The sequence below is a fragment of the Hyperolius riggenbachi genome, chromosome 1 (assembly GCF_040937935.1).
Source record: "Hyperolius riggenbachi isolate aHypRig1 chromosome 1, aHypRig1.pri, whole genome shotgun sequence".
In the NCBI taxonomy this organism is placed as follows: Eukaryota; Metazoa; Chordata; class Amphibia; order Anura; family Hyperoliidae; genus Hyperolius; species Hyperolius riggenbachi.
In genome coordinates, this window is record NC_090646.1 from 636454239 (window position 1) to 636470377 (window position 16139).

The 16139-nt window shown below is 47.9% G+C and overlaps 1 protein-coding gene across 2 annotated transcripts in view; it reads right to left on the bottom strand.

The window, feature by feature from the left end:
- Window positions 1–864: 864 nt before the first annotated feature.
- The window catches only part of LOC137560222 (O-acyltransferase like protein-like), a 90670-nt gene continuing 75395 nt past the window's right edge, over window positions 865–16139 (bottom strand). For both annotated transcript variants that reach the window (XM_068271856.1, XM_068271857.1), the window contains 2 exons: window positions 8164–8306; window positions 865–1788 (listed from right to left, as the gene is read on the bottom strand). In XM_068271856.1, the coding sequence (XP_068127957.1) occupies window positions 1693–1788; window positions 8164–8306 (239 nt within the window). In that variant the 3' untranslated portion in view covers window positions 865–1692. The remainder of the gene's footprint in view (window positions 1789–8163; window positions 8307–16139) is intronic.

Below are 16139 nucleotides of genomic sequence, written 5' to 3' on the forward strand. Positions count from 1 at the left end.
TGAGTAAGTGCTGGGGCTGCTGCTGGCATTCTGGCGACATGATTTTTTTTCCATAATTTTAGGGTCTAAAATGTCCTGAAAAGACCCTAAACTAAAGGTTAACATATGAAATAATTTTGGAGACAATAGCATGTATGGGAACATTGCTATTAACAGCTAAACTCGGCACAAAATTATGCCAAATTACGAATGGATTACACAAAATCAACTGATTGTCCAAATCGTACTTACATATGGCCACAAAATGTTGCGTAATTGTAATTAGCTGATTATGATCATCACTACAATTCACATGTCTAAAATGAAAGTGAAAAGTGGGCAGCACTAGCAGGGCCGGATTTAGGGCAAGGCCTCCTAGGCCATGGCCTAGGCCACCACAGGAACAGCAGGCTAAACTGGTGCAAGTTTGCAAATGCTGCAATGCAGGGGGATCAAGCAAGCGCCTGACCACGGTACTCTGCTGTCAGCGGCCTGAGCAGCAGCCACCTTGCTCTCTGTGCATGTTTGCATTGTGACCAGCGGCTATGGACTTGGGCAGCATTGGAGAGGGAAAGAAAGATGAAGCATCTGCACTGGAGACAAGCGGAAAAGTGAATGACACTGATGGCTGCTGCAGTGTGAAGGCGAGCTGGCTACCTATACTGAAGGGGGGTGGGAAAAGGAGGGATTATAGGAGTCATCTGGCTAGTGGCTACCTATGCTGGAGGGAAGAGGGAGGGGTCATCTCGCTACCTATAGTGGCCTAGGGCGGTAAAGAGTACAAATCCGGCCCTGAGCACTAGACGGCACCCTCATCTGAAACTTGCTCACTCGGTATGGGTTCCACATCCCAATTTATGCATCTCCCAAGGGCAAAACAAAATGCAGAACTTATTTGTTTTATTAGTACAGAAACAGAATCCATTTACAATACATAAATAAGGCCAGTCATGATATTCAGCTCAGAGAATTTGCTGGTCTTCAAGAGGAGAGCAGTGGGGAACCCAGTTTCAAGAGGAACTGTAACAAAGCATTGAACTTCATCTCAAACAGAAGCTGATACCCCTTTTCCCATGAAAAATCTTTAACTTTTCTTGAATAGATCATCAGAGGGATCTGTATGGCTGATATTGTAGTGAAACCCCTCCCACAATGTGATGTCAGGACCATGGCCCTGACAGTTTACTGTCTGTGAGCCTTGTTGCATTGTGGGAAATAACTGCCAAGCAACCGGTATTTCCTTCTGTGCATATGTATATCTATCAAAAAAACAACCTTTTAGCCTTTTGCAATGTTAGTGGACCTGTCGTTATCCTTATAGATAATGACAGTTGGTGCTGTCTGTGTTTTTTCATGTCTGCCAGTAGTAAAGATGACTACGTGCAGGCTCATCGTGGACCAAACAACATGAACAAATGACATGGTGCATATCAATCATTTCTTGATCTCTCTTCTATTTTTTTACTTCTCACTTTAATTTACTTTTCCCCTTTTTTGCTACAGTTCCTCTTTAAGGTTATTGGAATCTTCTGTAATCCAAGATCGTCTGTTTGAGGTGATCTCCCAGAATCCTTAGAGGCCGGGCTCGCCTTTGCATTTGTTCAACCAGTTCAAGAGACAGGTCCCAGACGTGAGGTCCTATCAAGATTATAATCCAGGTCCAGATAATTAGGGATGAAATGTTTCCCAGGAGGAGCAATACTCCATGAAGAGCTAACAGAGCAATCTCTGAAAGGGCCTTTCCACCATCACAGTCAGAGCCAGTCCAGTGGTGAAGGTCAGGACGGAGTGTCCGATGAAGAGGTAGAACTGGGGGAAGGAAAATACTTTCCGGTTATTTGGCAAGAAAAGACCAATCATTTGCTTGGGATGACCTATGAGATCCTGCCGCATTTAATTGGTCCATTTCCAAGCTTCATACATCTTTCATTAAATAAGCACCAATTCAGAATAATTAGCAGAAAGAGCGACCAAGATTGCCTTTGACTCTTTTACCATGCTTACTCCATCTTCCAACTTCTGCCTTCCGAAGTGAGATACCGTTCAATAGCAACTAAAACTTCCAGGCATAGGAACAGCTTGTTCCCTCAGGTGGTAACCTTGCTTAAAGGGGTTCTTTCGCGAAAAAAGTAGGCAGTTAAAAAATGTGACAGATGACAGGTTTTGGGCCAGTCCATCTTTTTAAGGGGATTCTCAGGGCTTTCTTTGTTTTCAACAGCATTTCCTGAACAACAGCTGCAAAATCTAACTGACATAATAGTGTGCAAGAGATTAGGGAGGCCGGCTGGTATCTTGCTATTTTGGCAGTTAAACTGCTGTTCAGGAAATGCTGTTGAAAACAAAGAAAGCCCTGAGAATCCCCCTTAAAAAGATGGACTGGCCCAAAACCTGTCATCTGTCACATTTTTTAACTGCCTCCTTTTTTCGCGAAAGAACCCCTTTAACCTCCTTGGCAGTAACCCCGTGTGTGACACGGGGTAAGCCGCCGGAGGGTGCCGCTCAGGCCCTGCTGGGCCGATTTACATGATTTTTTTTTTTGCTGGACGCAGCTAGCACTTTGCTAGCTGCGCCAGCACCCCGATCGCCGCCGCCCCGCGCCCGATCGCCGCTATCCGGTGCGGCTTGCGGCCTCCCCCCCAGACCCCGTGCGCTGCCTAGCCAATTAGTGGCAGGCAGCGCCGAGGGGTGGATCGGGACTCCCAATGACGTCATGGCGACGGGGGAAGCCCTCCAGGAAATCCCGTTCTTTGAACGGGATTTCCTGATCGGAGATCGCTGAAGGCGATCAAAGCGGGCGGGGGGGGGGGGGGGGCCGCTGAGCAGCGGCTATCATGTAGCGAGCCCTGGGCTTCTGCTAATCAGGAAGCACAGTGAGCATTGCAGAAAGCTGCGCGCCATCGCCTGGAACGTAGGAAGCAGGCGAGTAAGTCCTCTCCGCCCGCTCCTGCCCACTTCTCTAAGCTGCTGCTAATTAGGGGGGGGGGGGAAGCGCCAGATGGAGGGGACCCAGGTGAGGGAAGTGGGGGGTCTGTCTCCCCTCCCCGACGCTGTCCCCGATGCCCCTCCTTTCTTTGTTGCTTCCCCCTCCTGCACAGGCCTCTGTGGGAGGCCTTGTTGACACCCACTGGGACGTCGACACCCGGAGCTCCCCGCCCCTTGCCGCCCTATGGTAGGAAAGCCACTGGCCCCATGATATACTTACCGGGGCTTCCTCCAGCCCCTTGCAGCCGACATGTCCCCCGCAGCATTTCCGCTCGCAGCCGCCCGTCCGAGGTCCCTGCCGGTGCAGAGGCACGAGCACCGCTGTCAATCAAGTCCACGTTTTTCACAGCGCACTGCGCAGGCGCAGAACTACTGCGCCTGTGCAGTACACATTGTGAAAAACGTGGACTTGCGAGCGGAGATGCTGCAGGGGACGTCAGCTGCAAGGGGCTAGAGGAAGCCCAGAGTAAGTATATCATGCTTCTAATTAGGAGGGGGGAGGCGCCAGAAGGAGGGGACCCAGGTGAGGGAGGTGGGGGGGGGGGTCTGGCCCCCCCTCCCCGCCGCTGTCCCCGATGCCCCTCCTTCCAAGCTTCCCCCCCCTACCGGGGGCAACTATACTATACAACTGGGGCAACTATACTAGAGGCCACTATACTAATACTGGGGCAACTATACTAGCTATACTGGGGGCAACTATACTAATCCTGGGGCAACTATACTATGTATACTAGGGGCAACTATACTAGCTATACTGGGGGCAACTATATTACCTACACCGGGGGCAACTATACTAGCTATATTAGGGGCAACTATACTAGCTATTCTGGGGGCAACTATACTAGCTATACTGGGGGCAACTATATACGGGGCCACTATATTACCTACAATGCTCGCTACATGATTTAAAAAAATAAATTAATTAAAAAAAACTGCTGCGCTTCCCCCTGGCGGAATTTTTCATACCGCCAGGGGGGTTAAAGGAGTTGTCAGGCAAAATATACTACCCCATGCAGTGGCGTACCTAGGGCATTTGACACCCGGTTCTGGGTATTAAAAGACACCCCCCCCCCCCCCCCAAAAAAGGAAAGAAGCGACTGTGGCATGGCGGATAGTGCTAGGTGTAGGCCCCCCCTAAAGTTGGCCTCAGTGTAGGTAGCTACTATAGTTGCCCCCCAGTATAGCTAGTATAGTTGCCCCCAATATAGCTAGTATAGTTGCCCCCAGTGTAGGTAATATAGTTGCCTCCAGTGTAGCTAGTATAGTTACCCCTAATATAGCTAGTATAGTTGCCCCCATTGTAGGTAATATAGTGGCCCCCAGTATATAGTTGCCCCCCAGTATAGCTAGTATAGTTGCCCCCAGAATAGCTAGTATAGTTGCCCCTAATATAGCTAGTATAGTTGCCCCCGGTGTAGGTAATATAGTTGCCCCCAGTATAGCTAGTATAGTTGCCCCTAGTATACATAGTATAGTTGCCCCAGGATTAGTATAGTTGCCCCCAGTATAGCTAGTATAGTTGCCCCAGTATTAGTATAGTGGCCTCTAGTATAGTTGCCCCAGTTGTATAGTATAGTTGCCCCCGGTAGGGGGGGAAGCTTGGAAGGAGGGGCATCGGGGACAGCGGCGGGGAGGGGGGCCAGACCCCCCCCCCCCCACCTCCCTCACCTGGGTCCCCTCCTTCTGGCGCCTCCCCCCTCCTAATTAGAAGCAGCTTAGAGAAGCGGGCGGAGAGGACTTGCTCACCTGCTTCCTGCGTTCCAGGCGACGGCGTGCAGCGTCATCGTCACGTGACACTGGTCTCCACCTTCTCCACCGTTCTGTGCTTCTGCTAATCAGGAAGCACAGTGAGCATTGCAGAAAGCTGCGCGCCATCGCCTGGAACGTAGGAAGCAGGCGAGTAAGTCCTCTCCGCCCGCTCCTGCCCACTTCTCTAAGCTGCTGCTAATTAGGGGGGGGGGGAAGCGCCAGATGGAGGGGACCCAGGTGAGGGAAGTGGGGGGTCTGTCTCCCCTCCCCGACGCTGTCCCCCGATGCCCCTCCTTTCTTTGTTGCTTCCCCCTCCTGCACAGGCCTCTGTGGGAGGCCTTGTTGACACCCACTGGGACGTCGACACCCGGAGCTCCCCGCCCCTTGCCGCCCTATGGTAGGAAAGCCACTGGCCCCATGATATACTTACCGGGGCTTCCTCCAGCCCCTTGCAGCCGACATGTCCCCCGCAGCATTTCCGCTCGCAGCCGCCCGTCCGAGGTCCCTGCCGGTGCAGAGGCACGAGCACCGCTGTCAATCAAGTCCACGTTTTTCACAGCGCACTGCGCAGGCGCAGAACTACTGCGCCTGTGCAGTGCACATTGTGAAAAACGTGGACTTGCGAGCGGAGATGCTGCAGGGGACGTCAGCTGCAAGGGGCTAGAGGAAGCCCAGAGTAAGTATATCATGGGGCAGCATATTTTATCTGACAACTCCTTTAAGGGCTCTCCTCATTCACACTACATAATGCATGCATGAACGTGATTTCCTGCATGCGTTGGCATCGCACGGAATGCACGTTATGGTGCGTTAAAGAGCAGACATCGGCACCCATACACAGTAAAACCCATCAGAAAATGTGTGCATCGTGGTCACATTGACTCACAATTCTTGGTCAAGGTGGTCTTTATTGTCCCCCATGACCAAGTGCAAGCCAGCTTAATAGTTTATTTATTTTCGGCTATGTTTACAATCGGGTGTAACTGGAACTCCAGAGTGACTATCTGTATTGTATTAAGGTAAGAGAAAAAGAATCGGCACCAGATGTCTGACTGGCAGTGTAAGGGTAGCAGGCAGGGACATAACTAGAAATCACAGGGCCCTCCTGTGAAACTTTGGATGGCTCCCTCCGCTTTGGAGCTTTTCTTTCTCCAGCATCACTGCAGTACACAGCACTTGGAGAGGGGAAGAGAGGCTGAGGGCTGGGCGCTTTACTCAAGACCCTACTGAACACAGAATAGGCACTGTTTACAAATCTTTTTTCTACAGATCTTTGTATGATTTGTTATCAATGGCTAAGCAGATGCAGTCATTACAACAATTGTGCGGAGAGCACAATTTTTTTTCTCTCCGTGACCTTAGTCGTCAGTCTCCCAGGAAGGGGAAAAGAAAATTCTCCCCCCACAGGGCCCCCTGGGGCTTCTGGGCCTCCCTGCCACTGCATCCCTTGCGGGGTCTATAGTTACGCCCCTGGTAGCAGGTGCAAGTAGTTGTGCCTCCGGAGTGGAGAATCCAAATTAGGTTAGGAGAGACAAAAGCACTAGCACTGGGCACTAGCTGAAAGTTGCAAGTCACTTTTATTTACTCCACACATACATACATTACATACCTATGTACAGTGGGGTATAATTCATTCTAGAAACATGCTTGTATACCAAAGCACTCTTATATCTAAGCAAATTGATTCAAGGAAACCCAGTTGATTCGTTCCACAATCCAAAAACTGTTATAGTAAAATAGTATCAAATAAAAATGTAAACAAGACTTTCAGGCAGGGGTCACTCTTGTCTTTCAGTTTTCTACACTTTGCAGAAAACTGAAAGACAAGTGTGACCCCTGCCTTACAGCAGCTAATGTAATTTATAGAGAAAACTGACAAATTGCGCAAAATGTCAGTTTTTTTTCTGCATGCAAAATCTGCATTAAAGTGTGACCTTGCTTATTGATTAACATGAGTTCTCAGTTGAAGTCAGTTTTTCTGTGCAGAAAACGCGTATGAAAGCCTGTAAGTGTGACCCCTGCCTCACTATAACTAACAGAATCATTGCCATCGGTTGGCTCGCCCCAACCGTTTTTGTGTGTGTGTGGCTTTAACAAGGAACTTATCCAGTGACAGTTACTTTTGAGGATTTCATGGAAATGTCAGTTTGCACAGTCTCTACACTCAGATTGAGTACAATCCTGCAGTGCCAAAGGGAGAAGAACTATCAGCTAAGTTGTGATAAAGTGAAGCATGCATACTTTTTATTGCTTGTATATCAAGTCAAAATTTCACAAGAATTTTTTCCTTGTATAGCAAAGCGCTCTTAAACCAGTGGCACAGCAATAGGGGGTTGCAGAGGTCTCAACCGCACTAGGGCCCTTGGGCCAGAGGGGCCCCGTAGGGCCCTCCCCCAACCCGCAGTATTAGCTCTTTATAGGTCCTGTGCTTGTAAAGATAATTTCTATAGATGCTTTGAATGATAATGATCATTAACAAGCTGTTCCCCATCCCCCTCTTGCACCACTGACACTGTAGTTCCCATTGGCAGGATTTGGTGCGCCGTATCAATTGTTATGTATGGAGTGCTTGGGGGGGGGGGGGGGGGGGGGGCATGTGAAACTCACACCAGAGCCCATAGCTCCTTAGCTATGCCACTGTCTTAAACCAAGTTACTTTCAATACAAGGTTTTACTGTAATCTATTGCCTCTGAAGAAGCAGGGTTCCCCTGTAATCTATTGCCTCTGAAGAAGCAGGGTTCCCCTGTAATCTATTGCCTCTGAAGAAGCAGGCTTCCCCTGTAATCTATTGCCTCTGAAGAAGCAGGCTTCCCCTGAAATCTATTGCCTCTAAAGCAGCAGGGTTCCCCTGTAATCTATTGCCTCTGAAGCAGCACTGTTCCCCTGTAATCTATTGCCTCTGAAGAAGCAGGGTTCCCCTGTAATCTATTGCCTCTGAGGCAGGGGTCACATTTACCGGCTTACGTGCGCGTTTTCTGCACAGAAAAACTGACTTCAACTGAGAACTCATGTTAATCAATAAGCAAGGTCACACTTTAATGCAGATTTTGCATGCAGAAAAAAAACTGACATCTTGCGCAATTTGTCAGTTTTCTCTATAAATTACATTAGCTGCTGTAAGGCAGGGGTCACACTTGTCTTTCAGTTTTCTGCAAAGTGTAGAAAACTGAAAGACAAGTGTGACCCCTGCCTGAAGAAGCAGGGTTCCCCTGTAATCTATTGCCTCTGATGAAGCAGGGTTCCACCGTAATCTATTGCCTCTGAAGAAGTAGGCTTTCCCTGTAATCTATTGCCTCTGAAGAAGCAGGGTTCCCCCGCAAAACGTCTGTGAGGCCAGGTTTAATGCAATACATGTTGGAAGGTGTGTGGGGGAAATAAAAGGTGGTGTCGGATCTTCTGTCTCTCCTAACATGACTATCTTTATTACTGCCATTATACATAGCAGCTCTCACCATGTTGATGTCCTGGTAATGGAAAAGCGTCTCCTGCAGGCCACAATACAGGATGATGATGACGGGGTGTGCCAGGTAACAGGCATAGCTGATCTTAGATAAGACGTTCCATACTGCACATGACAGCATTGTATTCAGGTGGCCTAGGAAGACAACATAAATGAAAAAAAGTTAAACTAAAATTTAAAAATGTAATTAACATGGATTGTATTATGTAGAAATTACATAACCCAATACTAGGTTTAGTCAAATTTACACAGCAGTGCCCACCTAATGGGAACACAAAGTGAGAGGAGTACAGAGGCTGTTATTTCCTTATAAACAATGCCAGTTGCCTGAAATAGGATGAACACAGCAGGGCCGATTGTAAAGTTTTTGCTGCCTTAGGCAAACTTGTGAGGATGCGCCCCTGATTTGAAATGATCACACAGCACCCAACAATTTACTCTGCTTCATTTAATGTTCTCACATGACATGCTGCAGCTCAACACAATCGCACTCTGGCTGGCTGTGAGTCTGTGACAAACACACTGCTCATCTCAGCCACTCCATTCCTCCTCAGTCAGGACAGCAGTGCCACCTCCTCCCTTCTGCTGTGCAAGTCAAATGAAACACTGCTGCTCTCCTGCCTCCCCCCTCCTCACTCACCGTCAGACTCCTCACACAGCACAACAAGCTGCTTTTCCCCAATGATGACCTCTTCACTTCACTCTCCTCTCACTTCTCCTCCTACTCGGACTGCATGCTGTAAGTGTAAACACAGTACAAACATGCTGTCCCTGTAATCTCTGAGCCTGATGCAAATGTTTCACCTTGCTTCATGAGAGAACCGGCCTTGGAACAGAGGCACCAAAAAGATAATAAAATACACTAAAACCAGCCTACAAATGGGAGGCAGTGGTGGACTTGTCTCCCAACAGATGCCACAAAGCATCTATTTTATTATACCACACACTTTATAGGGAAGTAGTCCACTTTGTTGTGATGCGTTTTGTGAGTAGATCCCACTTCTTCAGGAAATAGGGGAGTAACTGTAGTTGGGAATCTCAGCGTGTGTGCGCCTCTGTCACAGGACAACTGAACTGAAAGGGATATGGCTATATGGCTGCCTGAGCCTAAGACAGGTGGCTAGGTACTGGGCATGCGCGAGAGAGCATGCTCACACATGTGCAATATGGAGCAGTCCGTCTTCAGAAGCTCTCAGGCTCCCAAAGACTTCCGAAGCCTCCTGCAGCGGCAGTGAGCTGGAGGAAGACTGCTAATGGGGGAGTCAGCGCTGGAACGATGGGACCAGGAGAGTAACGGGAAGCCACTATAGGACCCAGAGCCTTCCCTCTCCTTAGGTAAGTATCTGTTTTCTTTTATTTTTTTTAAACTCGCTTCAGACTCCCTTTAACCTCCCCGGTTGTATGATTATTTACGTATTGTAGGGTCTTTTCAGCACATTTCAGACCCTAAAATCAGGAAAAAATAATGCCGCCAGAATGCCTTCAGCAGCCCCCAGCACTCACACCTCCCTGTGCTCCAGCGCTGCAATTTTCTCTCCATCCTCCAGGTGGTACTGTAACTTATAGTGAGATCACGGACTGCAATCTCACCAGAGGGATTCAGAGTCTCGGAGGACAGGAAAGAGAACGGCTACTGACGACTGGATCCCCCGGGAGGTGAGTATAAGTGCCCTCTGCGGGGGTATACTCTGCATTGAGCCCGAGTGCAGCTCGAGCTCACCGCCAGGGAGGAAAAGTAAAGGAGAACCACCGGAAAACCAGCTACGAGGAAATAAAAAAGCCAAAAATCCATTTGACTATAGGCTTTATGAAGAGAAATGGAATTGTTCCTATGCGGCCCTTTCACACGCTGAGCTGATCAATGCCGCCTCCTGCAGTGAGACACAAATGGAGATTATGCATGGAAGATTGTGTCTTGGCCTTTGCTAAGCACCATTCACATATGCGTAGCTGAGTCCTTGGGGGGCTTATCTGATACGGTTATGTATGCTCAGGAACTTGGAGACAGAGAAGAAGGATTTACTATGCAGAGGAACTCCAATATGCAGGGCTCGGATGAAATGAACAGAGATAAAATGAAGGAATGCAATTTATTTTCCATAAAGGCAGAAGGGCTGAGTTGCCTTCATCTGTATTCTTATCTGTGGTCCTCTGGCCTTCTTCTCTCCTGCCTAGAATATGGCAACCCACCACAGGGCTTGTGCAAACTTGTGAGGATGCTCCCTCCCTCCATAGGTAGTATAATTTCCCCCGGTATAGGTAGCCTGGAGGGTGTAGCAGCCAGGAAGGGGGAGCAGCGGGCACAGTGGTAGGGAGGGGGGTTGGACCCACCGCACTCACCTGGGGCTCCCCTGTTCACGCTCCCCCTCCAGCTTTTTGTGCAGCATTTCATTTCTGTCAGGCAATGGGGGAAGCAATGACTCACCTACTTCCTGGCTGCTACCCCCTCCAGATCGGCCCCACCCACGGCTAGGCGGGCGCTGCCCCGCCCTCTTCCGCTGCCTGAGAAAACTGCCTCACCCCGCCTCACGGGCGGCTAAGGGCTGAGCCACCATCTGCAACACTTTGGCATATTTAAATTTCCCATTGGGGCTTCCCATTGGTCCTCTCATGTTGATCAATCAGAACTAATGTTGGGAAATTGTGGTCCAACTGAATTTCACACAGTGCATCCTTATTGGTGTACATCAAAAATATTAGGAAAAAGGTGTGTATTCATTGAAATATAACTGAGGTATGATCCAAGTCCCAGAACCGGGCTGAGGCAGAGCTCCGAGGATGCTGGGAGGGGGCCTGACTTCTATCCTCCCTCCCTCTCTTCTTTCTCCCTCCCCTTTCTGTCATTGTGCTCACCCATCTGCAGAGTTACAGTGCAGCGAGCAAACAGACGAGGACACTCTCACCTCCTTTAGGCTCCAGGCGCCAGAGATCCAGGTCCTGTCTGTCTTCTCTGCAACTGGATCATTGTAGCTCTGCCTCCATTCGTGTCAATCTCCACCTCTCCCCTGCCCCTCTCAGTGAAAGAAGACTGAGAGGGGCGGGAGGAGGCGGAGATCCGCGGGAGATTGTTGCGAATGGAGGCAGAGCTACAGCTCACAACTCTGACTCTAACAGGAAGGAGCCCCGCAATTTGCCCCGGGAATTTCTGAATGATTAAGGCCTCATTTTGCCACGGGATAGCAGCGTTTCAGTTAAGCCATTAATGCTGAAGAGGACTGCCTAACCAAAAAAGAGGTCATTTTGTAGGCTTCAGAATCTCTTTAACCTCCTGAGCATTACGCCACTCAGGAGGTTTTGCCACTTTTTGCCCGCCAGTCCCCCCAGAGATCCCGCGGCTGAAAACCCTCTAGCTAGCATTATCGCCGCCGCTCCCCCGTTTATACATTACCCAGCCTGGATCCAGCAATCGTCGCAGCCTCCCTGGACAGCTCCGGTCTTCACTATGGGGAGGATCGCACATGACGTCGCCGACGTCATGCGCAAACCCGATCCTTCCCATAGAGAGACCGGAGCTGTGCAGGGAGGCTGCAGGGGGGGTAATATATAAACGGGGGTGACAGGGGAGCGGTGGGTGCCCGACACTAGTACTAGCTAGCCTACAGGGTTTACACTCATTTGGGATAAAAAAATGTATTATGGGGGACTCCCGGGGCCACAGAGCAATATGCCCGACACAGTGTCGGGCATACCGCTAAGGAGGTTAAAGGGAACCATAGATGAACAGGAAAAAGCTGTTATACATACCTGGGGCTTCCTCCAGCCTCATACGTTCTGATCGATCCCACACCGCCATCCACCGCTGCCCGCAACTACGAGAACTGGCTCCCGTCAGTGACATCATCTGAGCCAGCTATGCTGGAGAAGTGCGCCCTCTACATATCTCTCCAGCGGCTGCAGCAGGGTCCCGGTTCTCATAGCTGCGGGCAGCGGAGGACAGCGGCGTGGGATCGATCAGAGCATATGGGGCTGGAGGAAGCCCCAGGTATGTATAAAATCTTTTTCCTGTTCATTTATGGTTCCCTTTAAGCAAAACTAAAATGTAAAAGGGGAATTCTGCAGCACGCCTTTGTGCGCGTACTTTCATATGAGAGACACATTTGGCGCAGGCGAATCCGTCACAACATTTATGACTTGTTACTTTAGAAGTCATCAGTGAAAAAGAAATAAACTCTAAAAAAGCAACATGGAATGTGAAAACTAAGGATAATGTGTGGAATTGCTTTTGTGACAGGACCTAGCCCATAGCTTTTCTTTGCAATTGTGCCTAAGCTCAGGTACACTCTAATTGCTTTATTTCGCCAGAAACGTTATTTTTATCTGTTGCATGGGAAGATGAGAGCACCTCCCCCCTCTCGCCCGGCCAGCATGTTATTTTTTTTCTATTATATTTGAAGATGAAGTGCTGCTCTCAGCCAGCAGTGCGGCAATTTACTCCTTGCTAGGAAATGCAAATGAGCCACGGTAATTGAGTTCCCGTCTACCTCTTTGCCTGTCGTGATCTGGGATTTGTGTGCATCATTTTGTTCCCAGACTTTTAGCTTTCATTCCAGCAGAACTCAGCTAATCTCCACACGTGGACTGACTTCAGAGAAAGTGATGGCTTAAGGACGAGGCTTCAGGGGGGGGGTTCGAATACTGGCCGATTTCCTCTAATGCAAACTGCTCCAAAGTTACATAACAGAAACTAAGTCATTGCTTAAAAAATGGGCTGATAATTCAAGATATATGGTGCTGAGAACAACGAGAATACAGTGGACACAGACTTCTTCTGGGTCAGTGAGATGTCCATTAGGGGTGATCAACGAGAGGCAAATATTTCTGAGTTGATGCAAATGTATGCAAAATATTATGCAAACATATGCAGTTTGGAAATGGACCAATCAATTTAAACCTGGGCTTGAATTGGTTGGTCCATTTTCAAATGGCATATATTTGCATAAAAAATGTAATAAATTTGCATAAATTCGGAAATGTTTGCATCTCATTGATCATCCCTAAGTCCTTTGTGTTGGATGCTGAAATCCCCTTAAGCAGGTGTTGAACTCCAGGCCTGGAGGACCAGATCCATGCCAGTGTTTAGGATGGACTGAGAAAGAGAGGAATGTGTTCTACCTGATGGACCGCACCTTCCCTGATTCAGACCTATCAATTAATTTGAGCTGCACCAAAAATGTGTGAGAATCTCGCCCCTGGAAGGACCGCTTTGACATCCCTGCCTTAAAGGATAAACAAGGTGACATCTGACATGATGAGATAGACATGTGTATGTACAGTGCTAAGCGCATAAATGACTATGCTGTGTTCCTATTTTTTTCTCTGCCTGAAAGAGTTAAAAATCAGGTATGTAAGTGACACTTTCTGTCTGGGTCGGACTACAGTGTAACCCTCACTGATGAGGAATTATAACCATAAAACACTTTCGTAGCAGAAAATGGCTTTTGAGAGTAGGAAAGAGAAAAAAGGGTCATAAGTTCTAGATTTTAGCTCTGGCATACTTCAGTGCATGTGTCATTGAGCAGAGATAGTGAAAGTAAATATAAATATAAAATACAACTGTGGAATATCTAAAAATCTATTTTAGGAGGAGGAGGAGGATAGATAAAATTGTTTATCTGATCAATTTATTTTCACCTTGTGTTTCCTTTAAGGTGGACATACAGTAGGCGATAGCCACCAGATTGACCATCTAAACGTCGAGAGGGATCTCAGGGTTGGTTCTAGACTTTTTGCTGCCTGAGGCAAACTTGCTTCGGCAAGTGCGATTTAGATTGATCGCAAAACACCCGAAATTTTCATCCTCAGTATAGGTAGGTAGGTAGCCAGGTATATGTGCTCCCTTTTTAGGGTAGCCAGGTATAGTTGCCCCCAGTGTAGGTAGCCAGTATAGTTGCCCCAGTATAGGTAGCTAGTATAGTTGCCCCCAGTATAAGTAACCAATATTGTTGCCCCAGTATAGGTAGTCAATATTGTTGCCCCCAGTATAGGTAGTCAATATTGTTGCCCCCAGTATAGGTAGCCAATATTGTTGTCCCCAGTACAGGTAGCTAGTATAGTTACCCCAGTATAGGTAGCTGGTGTAGTTACCCCCAGTATCCGTAGCTGCCCCAGTATAGGTAGTATAGTTGCCCTCAGTATAGGTAGCTAGTATAGTTGCACTCAATTTAGGTAGTATAGTTGCTCTCAGTATAGGTAGTATAATTGCCCCAGTATAGTTGCCCCAGTACAGGTAGCTAGTATAGTTGCCCCAGTATAGGTAGTATAGTTGCCCCAGTATAGGTAGGTAGTATAGTTGCCCCCAGTGTAGGTAGAATAGTTGCCCAAGTATAGGTAGCTAGTATAGTTGCCCTAGTTTTGGTAACTAGTATAGTTGCCCCAGTATAGGTAGTATAGTTGCCCTGGTATAGGTAGGTAGTATAGTTGCCCCCAGTGTAGGTAGAATAGTTGCCCCAGTATAGGTAGGTAGTATAGTTGCCCCCAGTATAGGTAGTATAGTTGCCCCGGTATAGGTAGCTAGTATAGTTGCCCCCAGTATAGGTAGTATAGTTGCCCCGGTATAGGTAGGTAGTATAGTTGCCCCCAGTGTATGTAGAATAGTTGCCCCAGTATAGGTAGCTAGTAAAGTTGCCCCAGTATAGGTAGCTAGTATAGTTGCCCCCAGTATAGGTAGTATAGTTGCCCCGGTATAGGTAGCTAGTATAGTTGCCCCCAGTATAGGTAGTATAGTTGCCCCGGTATAGGTAGGTAGTATAGTTGCCCCCAGTGTAGGTAGAATAGTTGCCCCAGTATAGGTAGCTAGTATAGTTGCCCCCAGTATAGGTAGTATAGTTGCCCGGTATAGGTAGCTAGTATAGTTGCCCCAGTATAGGTAGTATAGTTGCCTCCAGTATAATTAGTATAGTTGCCCCCAGTATAGGTAGCTAGTAAAGTTGCCCCAGTATAGGTAGCTAGTATAGTTGCCCCCAGTATAGGTAGTATAGTTGCCCGGTATAGGTAGCTAGTATAGTTGCCCCAGTATAGGTAGTATAGTTGCCTCCAGTATAATTAGTATAGTTGCCCCCAGTATAGGTAGCTAGTAAAGTTGCCCAAGTATAGGTAGCTAGTATAGTTGCCCTAGTTTTGGTAACTAGTATAGTTGCCCCAGTATAGGTAGTATAGTTGCCCTGGTATAGGTAGGTAGTATAGTTGCCCCCAGTGTAGGTAGAATAGTTGCCCCAGTATAGGTAGGTAGTATAGTTGCCCCCAGTATAGGTAGTATAGTTGCCCCGGTATAGGTAGCTAGTATAGTTGCCCCCAGTATAGGTAGTATAGTTGCCCCGGTATAGGTAGGTAGTATAGTTGCCCCCAGTGTATGTAGAATAGTTGCCCCAGTATAGGTAGCTAGTAAAGTTGCCCCAGTATAGGTAGCTAGTATAGTTGCCCCCAGTATAGGTAGTATAGTTGCCCCGGTATAGGTAGCTAGTATAGTTGCCCCCAGTATAGGTAGTATAGTTGCCCCGGTATAGGTAGGTAGTATAGTTGCCCCCAGTGTAGGTAGAATAGTTGCCCCAGTATAGGTAGCTAGTATAGTTGCCCCCAGTATAGGTAGTATAGTTGCCCGGTATAGGTAGCTAGTATAGTTGCCCCAGTATAGGTAGTATAGTTGCCTCCAGTATAATTAGTATAGTTGCCCCCAGTATAGGTAGCTAGTAAAGTTGCCCCAGTATAGGTAGCTAGTATAGTTGCCCCCAGTATAGGTAGTATAGTTGCCCCGGTATAGGTAGCTAGTATAGTTGCCCCAGTATAGGTAGTATAGTTGCCTCCAGTATAATTAGTATAGTTGCCCCGGTATAGGTAGTATAATTGCCCCCAGTATAGGTAGTATAGTTGCGCCAAATTAACAACCTGGTTTGCACTAGTGGTATTCAATAAAAGCAGAAAGATTTGAATCCGAATTATGCCATTTATTGGCTAACTTTAAAAGTTTCAAAG